At 43.1% G+C, this 22,202-nt stretch overlaps 1 protein-coding gene across 3 annotated transcripts in view; it reads right to left on the bottom strand.

Moving 5' to 3' along the window:
• LOC119442195 (uncharacterized) overlaps window positions 1-17,268 on the bottom strand; it is a 33,840-nt gene extending 16,572 nt beyond the window's left edge. The window contains exons 1-2 of one of the 3 annotated variants that reach the window (XM_037706973.2): window positions 17,051-17,268; window positions 13,694-13,844 (exon numbers count right to left, since the gene is read on the bottom strand). In XM_037706973.2, the coding sequence (XP_037562901.1) occupies window positions 13,694-13,816 (123 nt within the window). In that variant the 5' untranslated portion in view covers window positions 13,817-13,844; window positions 17,051-17,268. Of the gene's footprint in view, window positions 1-13,693; window positions 13,852-17,050 lie in introns of those variants that run through there. The other 2 variants (XM_037706972.2, XM_049661960.1) reach the window with 2 other exon arrangements.
• Window positions 17,269-22,202: the final 4,934 nt, after the last annotated feature.

Genomic DNA, 22,202 nt, shown 5'->3' on the forward strand with positions numbered 1-22,202 from the left:
CCGGTGGCCGCGCGCTCGCATTGTAACGTTTCAATCCAAGAGCACTGTATGCATCCATCTCGTCACACGAAACTTGAAGCGACTTGAAGGTGTTCACTGGAACGCCGGCGGCGGCTCATTGACTATAGAGCTACGCTAATAACTTGGGATATCGATGGTGGCTAATCTGCAAGACCTTCGCTTGCTCTGAAACACAGCATTATAGGCGTTCAGATTTGACCACGTGAGGTTATTAATAGGCACCTAGTTTAAATATAGCACCTAGGCACACAGGTGGCATGCAAGCACGCTGCAACGCGGACTAAGTACACGACATATATGCTGTGAAGTAGGGCCAGTCCAGCTTTGGTACAATGGTCATGTACCAAAGCTAAATTAGCCTACAGAGGCTACACTTGTGGCTGCCATGCTTAAGCCGATTGTAAGAATGCTGTGCATTCATAGAACTTTTGCTGTGTGCACTTGAAGTACGGCTCCCGGCAGATGCTGAATGTAGTGAGCGACACGAAGACTCATGCCATCTTCAATATTTTTTATCACGATACACGAAGTCACCGACTGAAATCGGTACCAATGACATTAGTTAGAAAGGAATTTTGCATGTTGACGCATACCCGGGGTGACAAGTGCATGCCAAGGGCATGCTTTCATAAAATATTTAATTGAGAGTAACGCTTTTACCCAGTTGCGTATTCACATATACTACACTCTGAACTTGTACAGCACAACGGATGCACTAGTGTTTGTCCATATATCAGTGCTCTTTTCGGTGCTACTGTTTTATTATGACATATAATGTCATTGCACATTCTACATCCTGATAATGCCCGGTCTGGCTATTGAGTCCGACCGCATTGGCTGTACGACTTGTATTGGCTGTGCATTCAGTGCACCAAACGTGTTTTCCTAAATAAAAAGTGATTGTGTAGCAGTATGTGCTTTTTACTGCATAACTGACTTGTCAGAAGACCAGCAGTAGCCACCGTGACGTTCAGCCACAAATATGTTCAGTAGAAGCGAGTAACAGCTTAGGTAGCTCATATTACCAAGCTCCAATGATAGAACGTGTGCAACAAGATGCTCTTTATCGACTTGTGTATATTATTGGCAATGCTTATCCCCAAGGACGGGCGCAAGCGGCCGGATTCTTATCAGTATCCAACGCTCAACTTGGCCGAGAGCAGACTGCCTCAAGCGGCACTGGTCAATGCACACGTATTATCTTCCGACAGTCGCCGCCACAAGATGGGACGGCGGGTGCTTTTACGCATGCGTTTCCTCACTGCAATCTACTGGCAACAAGACAGGGGTAATTGGAGATCGCAGGGAGAGGCCTTCGTCCTGCAGTGGACATAAATATAGGCTGATGATGGTAACACATTCGCAATAAATTCCAAGCGACGCAATCCTCCACTACGTAAGGCTTCCGGCATCCTCGTGCTTCACATGAAGAAAAATTCAGCCAGGCACCAAACTGCTCTATACGCACTCGGTGGTGGCCAGGAGATGGACTACGTATACCACTGCCTGCGATGCGCTCTTCAAATGGATTTGGAATTTGGAAGTTGAGTCATTCCAGCGTCCACTGGTCATGTATATACGCGTGCTTCTGAAGACGAAGTGACCAGGCGAACGTAACGACAACGACTTGCCTAATGATCTACTGGGTTGAGCTGAATTAATTTCTTTTTTTCAGGCTCATGCCAGCATGTTCAAACGGCACATTGATGTCGAGGCTTACGACTAAATACGTCTAAACATAATTGGCATGGTGAAGTCCTCTAAATACCGTGACAATTGGCATCACGCAAAACAAAAGTGAAAGAAATCATTACAGCGCGTTGCTCCATAAACATCTTAAACTAAAGTAAATGCATACGTGATTTGATGAATAATGGAACGGCAAAGTGAGCAGCTCAAAGCAGGCAGCGTAAACATCCCTTGCACGTCTACCTTATCTTCGACCACAGCGTGCTCGCTATTCGACTCGTACAGCGGTTTGACCAAGTGCCTCGCTCCCATCCGTCAAAAATACCTTGACAACCAAGACACTAACGTTGGACAGGGCAACACGTCCTTGAATAATGTTGTATCACTCGGATAAAAAAAAAACATTTCTGTGATCGGTTAACAAGTGCAAAGTTAAAGCACCGGGCACTCGCGAATGTGCTATGAACGCATGTGGCTAGTGATGAGAGCGTCAATTGAGACGCTTTTTGCGTAGCATGACGCATCGGAATTTGCAGAATACAAATCGGACAAACCGGGTTGCACTCAGTTTATTCGAGCGCCGCGGTTCCAATACAAAGCGCAAAGGTTATTTCTGCTAAAACAGAAAGGCGGCCCACAGTGACAATCTTACTCGTTTACTTTTGAGGAAGCTTATTCTACCTGCACTTTGCGCGGGACCACTCCTAGATGAACATGAAGTACAACGTGGTGTTTCGTCATGCGACCGCGCGAGGTTGACTTATCAAAGCTTCAAGCCGGAAGTCCCTAAAACGAGGCTGCGTATCTGCATAAATAAGTGTCCAATGCGAAGGTTAGCTTGCTGCTTTGAATCATTAAGGAGAGTAAATCTTGTAAGGCACCAATTTCGCTTAGTGTTTCTGCGAGAGAAGTTAAAATGCAGTCGCCGAGTTACAGTGCGTACATTTTATCCCAGAGACTCATTCAAACAAGAATACTTGTTTGCTTGTCCTCTTAGTTCTCTTTTTATTATTACTTTTGTTTGGTTGCTTTCCAGAGTTCGTAAGATTCTCAACGTAGACAGTAAAAGCTTCTATTTGCCTCTTGTCAGCCTAAATAATTTTGCTTCAATGTAACAACCAGCTCGAATACGGAACATAAAGAGCATCCATTGAGAGAAGCGGCAACAAAACACGAATAGAATTATGTATGAAGCATCACTTCGAAGATACAAGCAGGGGAAAAAATGCGTTCGGCAATGTCTGCCCACACACGAGTTAGAAACCACATTAAAAATTAAGTCATCGGGCAATTAAAAACAAGTAATATTTAAAAGCAACATTGAGCCAGTGCAACTGCGCCGGCAACTTCTCTTAGGAATATTTTCTCTAAATTATGCAATGACTCTCGTAACAATCCTATATCGAGTGCTTTTCTTGCTCTGGATTTCCTCGTGTTCTCCGACACTCGTAGATACTATCTTGCGTGATATGCACATCTGTCAGAGCTGGTTTCAAGGACGCTGCGAAAATACAGGTCAATAACATGAACTATCACTTTCCAGTCGCTTTGCCTTCAGCCAAAAGTGCTCAATGCGGGATGCTGTTTTCTTCTCACTAGACATGGCGTTTTTATGACAGATTCAACAAACAGCACCAGCTGAAGCGCCCTCCCACTGCTTTATCGCGTATAAGAGCGCGAACCTTTTTTTCTACAAAAACCCAAACAAACAGTATCAAGCAACCTCGTCTTTTTTTTTTTACTTAAGTATATAACGGTTGAACCTAGCCTTCGCATTCATACCTTAACTGCGGCACCCTACACTGTTTGCGCAAGACGAGGTTCGACGTAAAACCGCAGTTCTCGGAACTCAAACCCTTTGATCAACGAGTCATGGAGGAGCTTCACGCGGAACCGTGTCGTGGCGCCATCTATGCCATAACGCCCAAATAGTTACGAGCGCGCGAAATTTTGACGCCGTTTAATATGGATGCCGTTTAAATGGAAGTCGTTGGGCACTACGTATTTACACTCAAATATATTCTTTTTTCGCTCCAATAACATATGTACAAAATGATATCGCGTGTATTCCAGGAATGTGCGAATATTGGAAATTTCTACTACGAATTGAATAGTCTGCTATTCGATTCGAGAATTCACTATTCGAGGTTGTCGAACGTTTGTTTTATTCTAATAAAAGGGTCAGCAACAGTTCTTGTGGTCTACAAGGAGAAGGAGTTCAACAGGGAGAAATAGTGCTGAAAATGGGGCTCGTCCTGAGTTACTCTGGTGTTGGTGCACTATGATACAATTCCCGAACCAACACATGGAGGAGGCCACTTATTTCACAATAGTTACCATCAGTTTTGAAAGCGTGTCTCGCCTTAGGCACAAAAAATAAATTATGGGGTTTTACGTGCCAAAACCACGATCTGATTATGAGGCACGCCGTAGTGGGGGACTCCGGAAATTTCGACCACCTGAGGTTCTTTAACGTGCACCTAAATCTAAGTACACGGGTGTTTTCGCATTTCGCCCCCATCTAAATGCGGCCACCGTGGCTGGGATTCGATCCCGCGACCTCATGCTCAGCAGCCCAACACCATAGCCGCTGAGCAACCACAGCGGGTCGCCTTAGGCACCCTTAGAATTCGCTGTCTCTATTGAAAATCCTAGTATTTGGCAAATTTCGCTGTGTTTAAATTCATTTAACACGATGCGCCGGGCTGAAATAGTCCTTATTAGCGCCTTCAACGAGCACTACATTTGATATGCATCTGGGCAGTGATGTTCCTCTTCTTTTCATTAATGTCCTTGTCATCGTGCATTATATTATATTATATATATATATATATATATATATATATATATATATATATATATATGATCGTACCTTCTTTTGTTTTTTATTTGCAAGCTTCTTGGCTGAACTGACAGTTTTAACTGCCCTACATGTACCAAATAACGCAAACAAGCATTCTGTTGCCGAACTAACTCCACAGAACATTGCATTTCACTTTTTTTTAGAGATTCGGAATACTCTATTAGCCCCGATAACGACCTGACGTCACGCGAGCGCCGCTCGCGTGACGTCAGGGCATGGACTCGCGGCTGTCGTCTGCTGCCGTTCCCCTTACAAAAATGAGTTTAGACTGTCTGTAGAATGTCTATAGACTACTTGTAGACAACTTTGCCTTTTTATAGATTTGTTCTTTTGTTGATAAATAATCTATAGACTGTCTATAGACAAAAGTTGATATGATTTTTATTTATTTTTGTCTACTCACATTCTATAGACAGTCTGTAGAAAAAAGTCGATAAGATGTTTGTTTCTTCTTGTCTACTTCCTCTCTATAGACTGTCTATAGAAAAAAGTTGATACAGTCTTTATTTATTCTTGCCCATTCAATGTCTATAGAGTGTCTATAGACAAAAATTGATAAGATTTCTATTTCTTTTTGTCTACTCACTTTCTATAGACAGTCTATAGAAAAAAGTCGATACAGTCTCTATTTATTTTTGTCCATCCATTGTCTGTAGACTGTCTATAGACAAAAGTTAGTAAGATTTTTATTTCTTTTTGTCTACTCCCATTCTATAGTCGGTCTACAGAAAAAAGTTGATAAGTTGTCTGTTTATTTTTGTCTACTTCCTATCTATAGACTATCTTTAGAAAAAGTTGATAAAGTCTCTATTTATTCTTGTCTATTCATTGTCTATAGACTGTCTATAGACAAAGGTTATCAAGATTTTTGTTTCTTTTTGTCTACTCCCATTCTATAGTCTGTCTACAGAAAAAAGTCGATAAGATGTTTGTTTATTTTTGTCTACTTCCTCTCTATAGACAACCTATAGAAAAAAATTCGATACAGTCTCTATTTATTCTTGTCTAATAATTGTCTATAGACAAAAATTAATAAGATTGTTATTTCTTTTTGTCTACTTCCATTCTATAGTCGGTCTACAGAAAGAAGTCAATAATTTGTTTGTTTCTTATTGTGATCTTCCGCTCTATAGACTACGTATAGACCAAAGTCGATACCGTGTCTATTATTCTTGTTGATTCTGTGTTTAAGGACTGTCTATAGGCGACAGTCGATAAGGTGTTGATTATTTTTGTATACGCCTGGTTTACAGATTTTCTATAGGTGAAAGTTGATAAGGTGTCTACTTCTTTTATCTATTCCCCGTCTATAAATTTAGTCTTGACAAAAGTCGTTAAATTGTGTTTTTTGTCTATATCAGCGGTCTATATACACCGTTTATACGCAAAAGTTTTTCTGTTTGCTATTTATTTAGCCGATTGCCACTTTATAGAATGTCTACAGAGAAAAGCAGTAAAGGTCACCATGGTATCTCTGTCATTGAATTACGCAGTTCTTAATTATTATTTTACCAGATAATTAGGTGTTTAAGAGTCTGCTCGCCGAGTTTCATCCAGTATTGCACTGGTTTTTAACATGTAACCTCTGGGCCCGGCACCCTAGTTAGTCGGGAATGCATCCCCGACGATAATTTTTCCTTGCGAACCACACGGAGGCGGAATATATACTTCTATGGGATTGAAATTATTCTTTAATGGTTTCCTATATCCCTCCCGATGAACGCTATAGGGTGGGACATCACCAAAGATCATGTTAACTCGAGCGAACAGACCGTATACCGATTGCAGTAAGCTGTGAGATGAACTAAAGGACAGCCGATATTGTAAACGTCTTATTGATTCAGATTTACTTGCCGTCTATATACAAAAGTCGTTAAACTCGGCCCAACCCGTGTACGCTGTAACCAAGTGGAGGTACAGGCGGATAATACGGAGCAACGTTTGATATAAGCCACTGGGATTGTATATACTGCTGACATTTCTTTAAAGCCTTTTTGTAGAGTTTATTATAGATATGGTGTATATACTTCCGCATTTGTTCACCACATTATATGACCTCCGTAGTCGCTCTCGGCAATCCCAAGACAATCTTTACAGTTGTTTTTCATAGCATTACGTTTGCGGCAGTAAAATAAAGAAAACAAACTGCCGATCCAATCATGTAAATAGATGTTATGAATGCCAGTTTTAGCAAGAAGCGGATTACAAACAGGCATCAAGCTAACATCACAGAGACTTGTAATGTGTATAGCTGACAACGCAGAATTTGCTAGTGTGCGATGAACCGATGTCGCGCATGAGGTGTGCGCCTTATGTGTCGTCTGATTCTCAGATACTCTTTAGGTTCTCCCCATATCTAGGCTGCATCACTAATATCGCGTGGTTTTTCGCAGACTGATATCCCGCGCTATAAATTCATTAAAGCTTCTCGTTCACTTACAATGTGCGCCAGATACTCTGAGCCCACCCAGTCCTTTCCAGGCGCTATATGCCTGTGCGGCCGACCACATGCGTCCGTCATTAGTGTATTGATTGCTTTGACATATCACTGGAACAGACAAATGTGCACTAACATGTGCGCAGGTATCTTATTTGGCAGTATGTTGGAAGCTATGCTAGAAATGCACTGCATTACTCATCGTCGTTGGCCATAATGCTAGCGCCTGACTTGCGTGCTAACGGTTTTTACAAACACTGCGTTCATCCAAGTGTGCGCTCTTGCTCCATGCGATAGCCCACAGCGTTCGTAATACAGCGCGCCAAAGCATTTCCTTCTTCCATGGAAAGAACTGAAAGGTGAAAGCAACCGGTTTCGCGCGCATGGAACGCAGAGAAAGAGAGAGCGAGAGAGAGAGAGCGCGACCATAAAAAAAGAAAAAAAAAGAAAAAAAAAAGAAAAGGGCAAAGGGGCGCTCGGGTTTCTCGGAGCACGTACGCCGTCGGCGGCCTCAGCATTTGCGCATGCGCAGCGGCAGCAACGGCGGCGCGCCATCTCTCCGCGTCGATTCGAATTCTCAACGGCTGCGCCAGGCAAGTCAACGCTTGTTGCTGCTGGTGAGCTGCCTGCACCTTTGTCTCTGTGTATTCGTCTCGACTTTGTGGCATCACACGTCAACTGCACTGAACGGTAAGTTTTAACGAAGATGTTTTCCGTCACTAGCTCATGACTAGGTGAGCGTATTTCGTAGCGCGAACGGGCTGCATGTAATGTAGGCGACTCGGGCGTACTGTCGATTTGTCGTTTGGTTTGTAAACGCGCTCGGGTTCTCAATTCTACTTTAAATAGGGCATGTTTAACGGCAAGCGATCGCTCGCGCTTGTTCCTTTTACCGTCATTGTCAATGTCCGTGAAAAAGGAAATACACCATGTTTAACGTGGATACTGAGCAGAAATAAGCGCGGATTGTGTGTTTTAAGCGGCGTACTGTGGGCAGGTCTCGTTTTGTGGCGCTCGATCGGCGGCCATAAACGCTGCGCTGCCTGTCTAATAAAACTCATCTAAAGCGCTTTATGTATATACCTCGAAATTATGCTAGAGTGATGAATTGTCTAAAAGAGACGTACAGTTGAATAAATGCTAGCGTACTCACAGGAAAGGCCGTGTTTGCGGGTCATGCATCAGCAGCGTGTGCTGCCGTTTTCGTAAGTAAAAAGTAGCAGTATTTATGGGGCTCCTGGCAACCAGTATAAATATATATAACCGCAAAAGCTTTCAGAGCACGAAACTCGCGATAAGCCCAGTCAATCGCAGCTTCGCAACTTAACCGAAAGAATTGGAAAACAATAAATTAGTGGTTCGGGGAAGCACCCTTTACACGTTTGAAACTGAAGCCATTGGTTTGAGGAGAGTTTGAGGATTTTCTGTGCTGTGCTCGTGTTGCCATGAATTACGAACTTGGCCAAGCCCTTGTCTGCTTTATTAAACAAGTGCTTCAATTCAGCTGAATCTAATAGTGCATTTCACGTGACTGACGTGTTATTCGTTATAATTATAATTATGTACTGGCAGTAATTTGGCAAGCATTAAACCACAATATTTTTATTGCCCCTAAACTGCGGGTGTCATTGACTGCCAGGGAATTTTCATGAAAACAGCCAGGGAAAGGTTGAAAAAACACCAAGGAAATTGAAAATGTCAACATAGGTATGCTGTCTTGTTATTTCCATACAATGTTTCCAGAGAATCGCTGTCTTAAACATATTTTTGAAGCATTTCACCTCCCAAAAATTACAAATAGGTACGATTTTCTGAAAAAGAAATGAAAGTGAAGCATGCTGACATGGGGGGGGGGGGGGGGGGGGCATTTCTTACTCAATCTTTTTGCATTACGTAAGTGTCCTGAACCTCGAAACTCTAGAAAAAATACTTATGTTATAGAGCGCCTTCAATTATTTACTGTGATAGCATTCATTGTAATGACAGTTTCAGTTTTGTTTCCCAGAAGGTGCATATGTGTCGTGCCACAACACAGAAAGTGCTCACGGGGTATTTCTTGTGCTCATGTGGTATACCTAACTTGCAACCGTGTCAGCATTCCAGAAAGATATGATTATCTATAGGAAACTAAGTGACCATATTGACACAATCAATCCATCTGCCTTCTATTGAAGTTATGGCCAATGTATCAGTTAAGAGTACGAGAAAGACATTTAAATGTGTATTAAGGAAAATAAATTACAATCTTTGGCATGATACGTTCAATACTCCAGTCACTCTTCTGAGCATATCATTCCGCGCGGGTATATTGAATTACCAGCCAAAAATGTAAGCAGTCCAACTGGGTAGCCTAGTTTCAGCAATTAATATAGAGGTCATTTGGGCTAATTAAGTACATTACGTGTCATATGGCCTTGTCAAAAAATGTAACATACTGTTGCTGGCACCAGCAGCAATTGTAACAGTTTAATTTTTCACCATACGGTAGAGTGAAACATTATGCGATGGTACTGTTTTGTATTGACAAGCAGCGATTAGGCATAGTTAAACCGTATTAAGGATTGACTTAAGCGGTTTGAGCGAATATATTAAGCTGCTTAATGAACGTACAAAAAATACACATTTGTTATTTTTGCCTCACATTGTTGTATCTACATATTTGCAGCATGCACCTGCAGCACCTTCGGAACGGCTTACACGAAGGTCAAGGCCAGCCTGGAAACCATGCTTGCCAAGGGGAAGCAGCTGTAAATATGTAAATATTCTCTTTTGATGATAGCATAAGACATGCATTTTAATAAATTAATGTATTATATCGTTCAATAAAAACAGTTATTTCAATATCGGTGCACGTGTTTTCTTTGTTGCACTGCATGAGTCTGCACTAGTGGAATTGCTTGAAATATTTGTTTCTGCAACATATGAGAGTGCAGCTGGTTCAGGATCATTAATAATCTATTAACATGAATGCATAAATGCAGATGGGAAGAAACAGGTGCACATGCATAATACACGTTCAAAATTTTGTTGCTGCCATATGTAAACAAAAATTTTAACTAACTTGCAGATAGTAGATTTCATTCAAGCGAATGCATTGCATGCAACTAAACTTTCTTCAATGTGCAATTGCACAAATGCTCATGCAGCTTTACATAATGATTCACGGCTGCATACATTTTAGATTTTTGACTGCTTCCATCTGCATGCATGCTTTTTTATGTACAGTTCCCTATGTATGTTCCCATATGCATACTGGGTACAATAAATTTTTGTAGACATTTCCAATAAACTGCTTATTAGCAAACCCCAGCAGCGAGTGTTTATAGAATAACATTGCCTGCCGAAACATAGTTGGCAAAATGTGGTGTATTATCTAGTATATATGGTGTCCCAGTAATTTTAGCCAAGCTGGTCAATGAAAATGAAAGGTTAAAAAACAACTCGGTGCAAGATATATGATCCTAAAAAGACCTACAGGTCAGACCTCTGAATTCACGGCCGAATGCACGCCATAGGTCTTAAAATCGGATCTTATTGCAGTGTCTTTTCTTAATATTATTTTTCATTGAACAGCTTCACTAAATTTAAGTTAGCTGGGACACCCTGTAAAATTGTAAGGCTGAAGTCTATAGATTAGCAATAGACTGATCTACAGGAATTCTCTGTAGGCAGACTGTACCACATTCTACAAAAAGTGTAAGGCCATAAGTCCATAGACAGACTATATACTGGTCTATAGGAATAGTTTATAGTCTGTAGACATTTCATAGACATGTCTACAAAAGTAAAACTATATAGGCCTATAGACTTTTGTCTATAGACACTCTGCAGACATTTGTCTACAAAAGTGAATTTTCATTGATCTATAGACCGTCTATAGTCAGTCTATAGAATCAGACATTTTGTAGACTAGTCTACAAAATGTGTACGGCCATAAGTCTATAGATTGTCCATAGACTGGTCTATAGGAATAGTCTATAGATACTCTATAGGCGTTTGTAGATAGTTTATAGACTTATGTATACAAAAGTAAAACTAAATAAGCCTATAGACTTTTGTCTATAGACATTCTGCAGACATTTGTCTACAAAAGTGAATTTTCATTGATCTATAGACCGTCTATAGTCAGTCTATAGACTCAGACATTTTGTAGACTAGTCTACAAATAGTGTATGGCCATAAGTCCATAGACTGTCTATAGACTGGTCTATAGAAATAGTCTATGGATAGTCTATAGCCATCTGTCTATAGACATTTTATAGACTTATTTCTACAAAAGCAAAACTATATAAGCCTATAGACATTTGTCTATAGACATTCTATAGACATTTGTCTACAAAAGTGAAATTTCATTGATCTATAGACAGTCTATAGTCAGTCTATAGACTCAGACATTTTGTAGACTAGTCTACAATTAGTGTATGGCCATAAGTCCATAGACTGTCTGTAGACTAGTCTAAAGAAATGTCTACAAAAAGTCTGTTGACTTCATAGACAAATGTCTACACACTTTATATAGACTTTCTACAAAAATTTTTGTAAGGGTCAGGCGCTGTCCGTGCGTCTTCTTCAGTGTTTCCATTCGTTCGCTGTCGTTCCCTGTTCTTGTATACTTATGACGGTCATCTCAAATACATTTTCACGACGTCTTCATTCGCGCAAACTTATTCAAAGAGCTTATTTCCTAGACGACAATTTATTTCTCAAGGGCAACGCTGCAGTGCCAGCCGAAGGAGCTCAGACCAGCCCATTGCGTGTTTTTCATGCCCGGATCTAGACTTTGCAGATTGAGTGACTAATAAAAAAAGCATAAACGCATAAACATAGCACATAAGAATCCAGTTAGCATACCATACCTGCAGTGGTGTACGAGTATGTCGGTATGTCTGCTACATATGACTGCTACATTTACCTTGATTTTAACCCATTAAAACGTGTTTGCTTACGACGAGTAGCTCCATGGTATGATACCTAATTTTTCATTTCTTCACAGAAACGCTCGGCAGTAACACGAGGACCTGACACTGCAGTTTAGATACAACCAGCACCACTTGTTTCTTTAACTGCTTCTCAAAATTAGGCTGTTCTTCATCGGTTAATTTTGTGTGGCGGTAATTTGAAGTAAGGCTAATTGTGCCTTACAGCTATTTGCAGAATACGCAAAGGAATGTACCAATATTTATTCACTATTCTGTGCTACATGTTCTACTCACTTGTGCAATTTACTGCGGCTTGTTTCTTGAGGAACATCCATCACGAATCTGTTTGGCGAACTGACACAGGCTGCTCGGCCCAAAATTTTTTAGTGAAATATGCCTTTTGGACCGCATGGCTGCAGCTAGAAAGAAGCCGAGGCCTCATTCATTAGCAGTATGGGGCCTATTAAAGATATCATTCCCGTGTGGAGGTCAAAAATCAAGTAAATTCATTTGGGGCTTGTGTTGTCTTCTCTATGAGGCGGGTATGTGAGGTGCTCTTTCATGTGCTCACGAAGCGAATAGTTCTCAGTTTGGTGTAGTTAAAGAACGCAGGATCGGATTAGTTTTGACCACCTTGATTTTTTTTTCTTTAACCGGTACCTAAGTCCCAGAAAACAACTATACAGCTGTGCGTTCGCATTCCGCGCCATCATACTAATAAAATAGCAGCAAGTGAAGACCGCCTCAATGGCACTGAAGCAAAGATGGCAAGGAATAGGAAGCGGCGCCGACTGCTGGTCGATCACCATTTGAAATCACGCTTGGACTAGCTTTGTAGGCAAAGCTTGTAAATAGCTTTGTACCCAAGTTACAAGTAGAAGTAATCCGGCATCCCAGTGATTTTCGTTCGTTTGTGTGCGCTGCTGTTTAACCGGCCCCGTTACGTTCAGAGGTTCTTTTACGAACGTGTACTAAGGACTGTACGAACTCTCCACAACATTCTGACTAAGCTAACCCCTCCAGTCACGAATTATGATCGACTGTCGATAAATGTATGAAATTTACGTAATCTTATGTCAAGGTGCTGCAGACTCCATCAAGAGGAAGTGAAGGTGGTAAAATGACTTTCTGCATTTTATGTTGAGTCACCATAATTACCGAGTGATTAAGTATCTAATTATTGTGCACACAGTAATCATACGTTCCTTCATAAAAAATAACTGAATCACTAGCGCGAATTACTTAAGTTAATTATTGCGAAAGAACAATTCTTTCGCAATTGCTACCGAAGAGTCCCACGTCACACTTCCCCCCGTCAAACATTAGCGCATTCTCCAAAACGATATTCGGTAGTGCTAGATTTTCCTCAAAAGTAAAATGAAGGTACTTGAGGTAAGCAGAACGTTCAATTTACCCTAAGCTTAATTGGTGTGGTCTATTCCTTGCCACAACTGCACAGAAATGGCGAAAATAAGTCGCGTCCACAAATGCGTACATCCTGACTGAAGGGGCTAATCACGTTTGGTTGCGGTTTCCAAATGAAAAAGAAAAAAAATCAGGACATAACTGCAAGAAAATAGTCCAAAGGGCACGACATTGAAAATCTGCGTCAACATTATAAAGCTCGCTTCAACACATCGGGTACATCATCGAGAAACTCGTCAAATATCGCCACAGTGCACACGCACACCGGTATCCAACTGAATGAGTGCGTGCAACAAAACATGAAAGTGCAATCAGTGCCGTCAACGCCTTTGTACTCACAGCGACAACCTTGTCCGCATATCGCTGCAGGCGGTCACGTATCAGCTGCGGCACAGAGATGTCCTCGAAGTCGCTGAGCGTGAACGGCGATTGCAGCACACCATCCACGATGCGAGCCGTCATGGTGGCTTACTGGTAAAGTTGAGCACGTCTAGTTGAGTGTAATGCAGGAATTAGATTCGAAGTGCCTTGATTTGGAGTGAACAGATTGAAAAGAATCCACATCATGGGTTAGCGGTTAGTGCATGTGTGCTGTCAGACTTTTCCTTGTATTCGTAGGTCTTTTCGAGCGTTATCAGTATCGCGTAAGGCGATTTTCATCCCCGCGAATGAAAAAAAAATACGCTATTAGTACCTGTAATGAGACAAATTCTAGAGTTTTAGTACTTCTGCGAAATGTATCGCTGTACGAGGCGCCTCGTGGTATGACAGGCAGAAACTTGCATGGGTCATGTAAAAATGAATAAACTACGCCTTTATAATCACACGCGCACATACTCGTGAGGAAGACTTACTGGAACAATACACAGCCTAAAAAACTGTAAAGGTGAGAATTTTTTCCGCCATGCTAGCGCTTCGGAAAAAAATCCTAGAAAAATGCTTGTAGTATATAGTCCTGGTCAAGCGCGTTGCTGCCGACGCACGAACTTTTTTATGCTAGAGATGTTCGAATATTCAAACTTTCGAATAACGAACCGAGCATTGTCTTATTCGATTAGGTCCGACAACTTCGAATCGAATAGTCACTATACGTAAATGAGAATATTTTTAGACTACTTCAAAATGTCAGCTGCGCCCAATGAAACATAAAATTGGAGCAAAAGTAGGCAGATTTTTATCCTGGGGGGCATTGCATAGACATAAAACATGAGAAATTGCGTAGCGGAGCAGGCTATGTCACTTAGGTAGCCATACTTTACAGGCTGTAGAGCGATCCTTCGCACTCTGAAGAGCCCTGTGTATGCGAATAAACTGCTTGTTTGTTCCTAATACTCGATGTATTTGCGCTTTTAATAAGCAACGCTTCATAACGTATTATTTAATGCCAGAACCTTGCTAACTTTATTACTGGGATATGAACGTCGTTTTATATAAACTGTTGTAACGGCAGTTCATTCAAAATCTATTCGATTCGCTTCTATCACTATTCGATTCGATTTGGTCTCAAAAATGACTATTAGCACACCCCTACTTTATATACCACAAGAAATCGATGCCGACATCCGGTCGTACAAACATTTAATGTGTTCAGCTAGTTTATGTTTGCACTCCAAGCGCTTATTCTCCGTTACAACTGCTAACCGCAGGTTTGTTATTAGAATTCACATTTATTTACCGATATTTGCGTTCACGCATACAGTTCTACAAGAATGCGCTTGGACATATCAGATTAGCTCTGATAACACGCATTCGAAACAATACATGATCAGGGCATATGGTTCCTGCAACCCGCTATAAGAGTTGGCCGCGATTAAAATGAAGACCGGCGGTCGACAGCTACAAACGAATTTGCAGGACTTTGTTTTTTGGTTCATTGGTTCAAAGCCATCTAGATAGAACGCAATGCTAAAGAATGAGGAAGACCACAGTACACTGCGCTCGTGCCGTGTACTGTGTTTGTTGTTGTTTTTCTCTCTATTGTACTCAGTCCCAAAGAGCAACTGGCTTGCTTCAAATGCCCAATCCTAGCCCTTACGTACTAAAAAGTTCGAGCCAGGTCCAACCACTGTGAACATTTCAAAGGTCATGCAAGACATAATCCAAGGTTTACACTAGCAAAATTTAGATTTTGGAGGAGACACAGTTTGATATCGGCAAAGGTTACTCTTGTGACAGGCTTGGCATGATACTCTAGGTGACGTGTCGGATCTTTCTGCGCGATATTAAATCAAGTATGAACCAACATAACCATGCAACACGCGTTGCTAAGATAACATTGACGACGCTTTCTTCTTTTCTTTTTTTTTGTATTTAGTGGAAAGCTAATATTATGGGTGCGTTCACAGGCATTGTTCTGCTCGTACCTCAAGAGACAAAGTTCCGCCGGTGTTCTCGATCCTATGAGCACGTTGACCATTGTAGCAACTGCATGTACGCGGAGCCAAGTGCAAACGGGTGCCCGTACAATCGTGACCCTGTCGCTTGCCTATTGCTGTGTCGAATTATCCTTATAAACATAGCCTGTGATGCTCTTAAGTTTAACAACAATGCTTGAGACTATTCGAGCGAAAGTTGAGTAAGGATGACTTTGCGTTTCGAATCTATACATTTGAAACGAACGCTATGACCCTTTAACACAACATCGTTCCCGATATCGACGCAACCGCAAAAAGTTACTTATCTAGCAAAAAAAACTAGAATTTCAAAATTCTGGAGAGGTTACAAGACGGTTACCATTTAGAGCCTATAAACGGGAACACCATTTCACTCCATCCCTATTTTCAGGGCAGTGTCTATTCTCCCGGCACCCGGGAGAGTTTCTGAAACGAATTTCTCCCGGCCCTCACCTCCTATTGGCTGTCGGCAGGTTAGGTTACTTCAGGTTAGGGCACACCTGTAGGCTCTTGGGCACATTTGCAGCCAGGTTTTCGCTACAGTCTGACCCGTGACTTTCGAGCAACAATAGGAGGTGAGTGCCGGAAGAAATTCGTTTCAGAAGTTATCCCGGCTGCCGAGAAAATAGAAGCTGCCCTATTTCAGCCTTCCCGTGGTGTCCTTCAAGAACGCAGCGATAATAACATAATAAGTGCAGAATAAGCCCGATATTAGAGGCCTTAAATGAACCTGCTTCGTAGAAGGCAACACGCTCTAAAAGCAACAAAACCAACATCATTTTGTATGAAAGAAAAACAAACTAAAAGAGCACTGCACTAAGGAGAAAGACAGAGTGGCATTATCAGCGACTGAGCGGGCGAGCGAGCAAGGAAACTTGCAGTGGCAGGTAAAGATAGGAACTGCGACCTACATTCTCGAAAAAGAGCAGCGCAATTGACCGAGTACTAGCGGAACACCCCCTGCAAACGCAGCCTCAAATTAATACGTTGATCTCGAAAAGCTCCAGCAAGCATCACCACACTCGCCCATTCTACAAGGCTTCTATCGCCATCCACTCTTTTCACATTGTCGTATTTCACGTCCATCATCTATGTCTCAGCAAAAGCATCAGCACTAACTAGCCCAACTCTCTACTGTAGTTACGATCATTTACGTCCAACCTGCCCTCAGCAACAAAACGTTCCCACGTCGTGTTCTCGCTTCATACAGAGCCTATACCATCCTCGATTGCGAGTTTCCACGCCGCTGCCGTAATATACAACCGCGCTGAAGCGAACAGCTAAACGAAACGCACTGGCTCACCTCCCGGCGTAAGCCGACGCCTTCCGTAAACGAGGGACGCGCTTCGTCGATGTCCTCCAAACGCCGACGCCTGGGCGCCGACCGACGCGCGAGCGAGGGCGTATGCACACAAACACACGAGGGAATCTGCGTGTCCGGATGGCGGTCGTTGTAGCTTCGTCACGTGACGGATAAGAAGCTGGCCGCGATGCCAAGAACTAATAAGGGGCGATGTGTGCGCCGCCAAGCACGCCGCTAGTGAAGTGAGCGCACGGCGATAGCTGCGGTCCGCATCCACATTTGCGAGGAAAGGCGGAAGAAACGCTTGCTGGCTTACATCACCTTGTCTGATCGGCCTGATCGTTGTCCCTCCCCTTCTCCTTCTCCTTTTGTCTGGATTAGAAGGTAAAGGGCACGTGCGCATCACAATACGGTATGTCGGCTATAGTGTGCAGGCCACAACTCAAATAAGCGAGAACTCATTTGCGCTGGCACTGTATAATCAACGCACTTGCGTTTATCCCGAGATTGCACTCCCAATTACTTCTTTCTGGGGTTTTACGTGCCAAAACCAGTTCTGATTATGAGTCATGCCGTGGTGGAGGGCTCCGGATTAATTTTGACCCCCTGGAGTTCTTTAACGTGCACTACAACGCAGGCACACCGGACGTTTTTCGCATTTCACCTCCATCGGAACCGCAATTACAACCTACAGAATGACAGAAAGGGAGAGAGAGAAAGAACAAGAAAAAGGTGGGTAGGTCGACAAGGTTATAAGCCATGCTGGCTACCGCACACTGTCAAATGGGGGAAAAGGGAGCAAAACATGAATGGAAGGAGAGAACAAAACGTGTCTATAGCGCCCACGCACACATACGCTGAAACGTTCATCGTTCAGTTCGTCACAAGCGGTTATATAGGTGCATCTCAGAGCGTTTTTGCGGCTTTGTGCATCGCAGACTCAGAATTTACACCTTACAGTGAATGATGCGGTAACGCTCGTGCATACAGGACTGCGGTTTGGTTATCACATCATATTATTCGTACAAGGTGACCCGATTAAAAAAAATTAAGGCGTTGTTTTCGCAGTATATTCGCTTGAAAATTTGTAGAGAGCTATACGGAGTAATGATAGTAGCTTTATCAGCTGTATAAACTTGGACATGCAGCAGCACCATATGCAACACGCAGAACTGTTGTCGACGCCGTCGGCGTTTTGCCCGCCCGCACAAAAAAAAAAATGCGTGCGGCGTTGGTGACTGTTGACGGACGCAAGATATAAATAGGACCACTATGGTAATGTGTGCCGCAGCTAAACGTCCGCTCCCTTCCCCCCCAACTGCCAACGGCCTGAAGTGAATTGACAATGAAGGTTCCGATTGATCCATATATGGTGATTGCAAAGAGGAAAGAGACGCCTACTGGGGTCTGGCACCGTCTTAATGGAGCACGGTCGAACAGATATTTTAGAGGCGCGTTTGCTCCGCCGTGCGTTTCCCCGAGTTGAGGGTCGACGTCGGCGTCCCTCGTAACCGAGAGAACGCGCACAGCAAACGATGAAAGAGCGAACGCGGCGCGCAGATTAAAGATGGCGAGAGCGAAGAGGAAAGCGGAAGAGGAGCGTGCAGTGGCCCCCCAGCATCCCCAGGAGGAAAGCGCTCGAGGGGACCTCGCTCCTTCTCCGGCTCCGATCGGCTGAGTGGACGGCGAAAGCACGGTGAGCTACCGACTGGGAAGCGGAGTGCGGCATGTGACATGTTCAACGGCGGCGATCAGGCATGCGGCCAGCGCTATGGAAACAAAGCACTGGCGTGGGCTTCTGATCCACTGCGCATGCGCTACCTCGCCTGTGCCGCACCGCTAAAGAATTCGCACCCCGCGCGCCACGCATTCCCGTGTTCACGCTTTCTTTCTGAACAACGAGCGATGCAACAGGCGGAAATGCTTTGTGTGCCGCTGCTAAACAAGCTGCCTGACAGAGCCTCAACGCCGCCGCCGAGATGACCCTGTCGTTTAGAATCAAATTCATTGCGACATTATATCGCGAATTCAAAACACCTAAACAGCGGCGCTCAATGTTCGCATTGGGGAGTACTGTAATCGCCGGTTAATTTTTTTTTATTCTCATTTCCTGGGACATTGGTCACGCGTGTGTACAATTCTTGTGGGTTCTTTTTCTTTTTCTTTCTTTTTTTTATTATAGCTATGCCTTCTTGACATAACAGGGGGACTAGAACACTAGCAAAAATTAGAAAACAAGTACTGCTGTCCATACCACAACCTTTTGCAATGTCCGATTTTATCGGTGCGATTATGTGAGACTGCAGAGTATTGGCATGAGTATTATTATTAATGGCAACCAAAAAAGAATTTTCGCCATTAAAGAACCCGTTATGTCAAAAACGTAGCTACCCGCCGTGGTTATGGTGTTGGGCTGCTGAGCACGAGCTCGCTGGATCGAATCGCGGACAGAGCGGCCGCATTTCGATGGGGGCGAAATGCCGAAAACACCCGTGTACTTAGATTTATGTGCACGTTAAAGAACCCCAGGTGGTCCAAATTAATCCGGAGTCTCCCACTACAGCGTGCCTCATAATCAGATGGATATTTTGGCACGTAAAACCGCATAATTAAAAGAAACGTAGCTAAACTCAAAAGACTAACGAAGTGAAAAATATGCATTAAAATAAACAGATATTGATACCGAACACCTTTTCGACGTGCTTGTTACTGCCGATTGTACAAGTTTTCCTCTGTCAGCAGCATCGTGGTGAGTTTTCCATTTCAAAGACCAACTGATGGCTCAACGTAAGGCTACTTTCTGAAGGGCTTCTCGGAATCACAGAACACAGCGTGCACTTGCGAGGTGGTTACTGATTGATGTAATCAGCTGCAGCACAAGGCCCCGGCATTTCTGATCTGGAGGAAGTTGCGATGTGTGAGGAATTAATAGAAGTTTATTTTTAAAAAAGAGAGAGAGAGAACGAAGTAATGTTACTCAGAAAAGCGCTTCCATGACACCGCAACGCTAGAGAAGGAATACAGGGGATTAGAAAGAAGGAGGGAGAGAAGTCGCAATGAATACGTCAATGCAACATCGCATAATATTCAGCGGTTTCATAATATAGGTGCAACACCTAAGTTGTTGCAACTCATCAGGAGTTACGTATCGACGTGCGCAAAACGCGTGGAGTGTAACGAAATAAGCGTTTGAAGCGAAGATCCCAGACACCGCAATTTGAACTCATCTCATTGAAGCAATGTGCTTTTGGAACACACTTTGTTGCAGGATGAAAAGCCGTAGACAAGACACACGTGTTTACGCTTGAGTCTTTTCGCGCTGCAACAAGGCAATGTTATCTTAGAAACTCGTCCAATGAACGGTTCTGGTGCCCTTGGAAGCCGGGCGAGCTAATCGCCGCGCTGTTGCCACAGCGATAGCGCTTTACGGTTAGTGAAAGGTATTGTAATCCACACAGACTCTGAGAGCGGCGGCACATCTGAATGCATTTCGGAGGCTACACCAGGCAGTACTTGGTAGCGAACGAAGATCACACGTGAATCTCATAGAAGTTCTTGACAATCGCGGTGTTTTGGCGTGCAGTTGTTTGTCGTCATATTCGTGAAAATACGTATCGTCCGCCGCACAAACGAGGCATACGTGGCAATGGTGACGATGAGCCTCAAACTTTGCACATAACCATTACGGCGGATGTTCTAAGAATCAGGCGGTTTGTGCAAAACAACATCGAAACCATCTACGGCGTCACTGCCGACAACGACGTCGCAACGACAACGCCACAATTTCTTCAACATGATTCCCTGCGGCCAACTAACCCGTATATCAGCACGGAAAATGTACAGAACCAAGGAAAGTTTTTCCTTCGCTCAAATCTTGTAGATGTCACTGCATCATTTTGCTCGTGTCCTGAGTTGTAGAAGTTTTGCCTTCCGTGGCGAATGGTCCCCAGCCGGGACGTTCGAAATTGCTCGCATAGCGTGAAAAGCTAGGACGCAGCAACTGCCTCATCACCGGTGACCTTAACATTGAGTCTACACAAACACTTCTTTTTCAAAAATAGTGTAAGTGCTTCGCAATTAACGGTAATTTCGAATGCCCCGCTTCTAATAAGTCGGGTAGGTGGCTGATTTGACGTTGTCCTACTGAAGGATGGAAAGTGAAAATGTGACTCTTCTGGACAACCTCTCGCAATTTATTACACTGACCATAAAACGACCTCAGCGCAGTTACACACATTATAATAAAAAATAAATATGATGCACCATGATTGTCTCATTCAAATATTTTCAAATAAGATAATATCAAAATTGGCCCGCCTCGAACAAAATATACACCGTAATGTTTTGACCTAAGACCGGCGAAGATAAGGTTCGATGAAGTTATACCCTTTAGCTTAATAAAACGAGGCTAATAACTATACGGGAGGGTGATAGGGGGGCTGGGGAGGGGGGAGGGGGGCTGTAGTGTTTGCATGTATGTCGGTTTCTACAATATATACATCATACGGAAAGGAGGTTGCATGCATCCCAAAGTTGCCATGGAGGATCCGTCTCCATGGCAAATGTGGCAGATTGTACAACATAACTGATTCAACGCAAAGAGTGCTCCCACGGATAACTTCTATCTACTATACACGTATTGTTGACGTATACCCGTTAAGTGTAGTGACCAGCGTCACACAAAATGAAATTAGCACTGAACCTTTAAACCATTAAAGAGGGCCGTAAAACCCCGAGATAATGCTTTTTTCATAAGTTCTATCACTCACTGCTTTATCATACTGAAATCCCGTTAGGTCATCCAAAGTCTGCTGATTCTCATGCTGCTAGCACTAGTTTTCATCTTCACTCATTCTTCGTTCATACTGCGAAAGCCGTGGACCACTATAGAGTCATGGGTTTTTCAAGGCATCCATCGAAAATAACCGCTAGAAATGACCACCCATCATGTAATTTATGATATCGATTCGCGGTTGTTGTGTGCAGTCCATAATCGGACAGGAGCGCTGTTCTTGCACCCGTAAGGTGACTAAACGTGGACTAACAGCCACGCCGAACTAGGTACCATGGCCTTGGCCTAATGACTGTGACGAAGTGGCCCACAAAATTCATGCTTAATGACCACGTGATACAAATTGGGCGTGCTCACTGC

The sequence above is a fragment of the Dermacentor silvarum genome, chromosome 2 (assembly GCF_013339745.2).
Source record: "Dermacentor silvarum isolate Dsil-2018 chromosome 2, BIME_Dsil_1.4, whole genome shotgun sequence".
NCBI lineage: Eukaryota > Metazoa > Arthropoda > Arachnida > Ixodida > Ixodidae > Dermacentor > Dermacentor silvarum.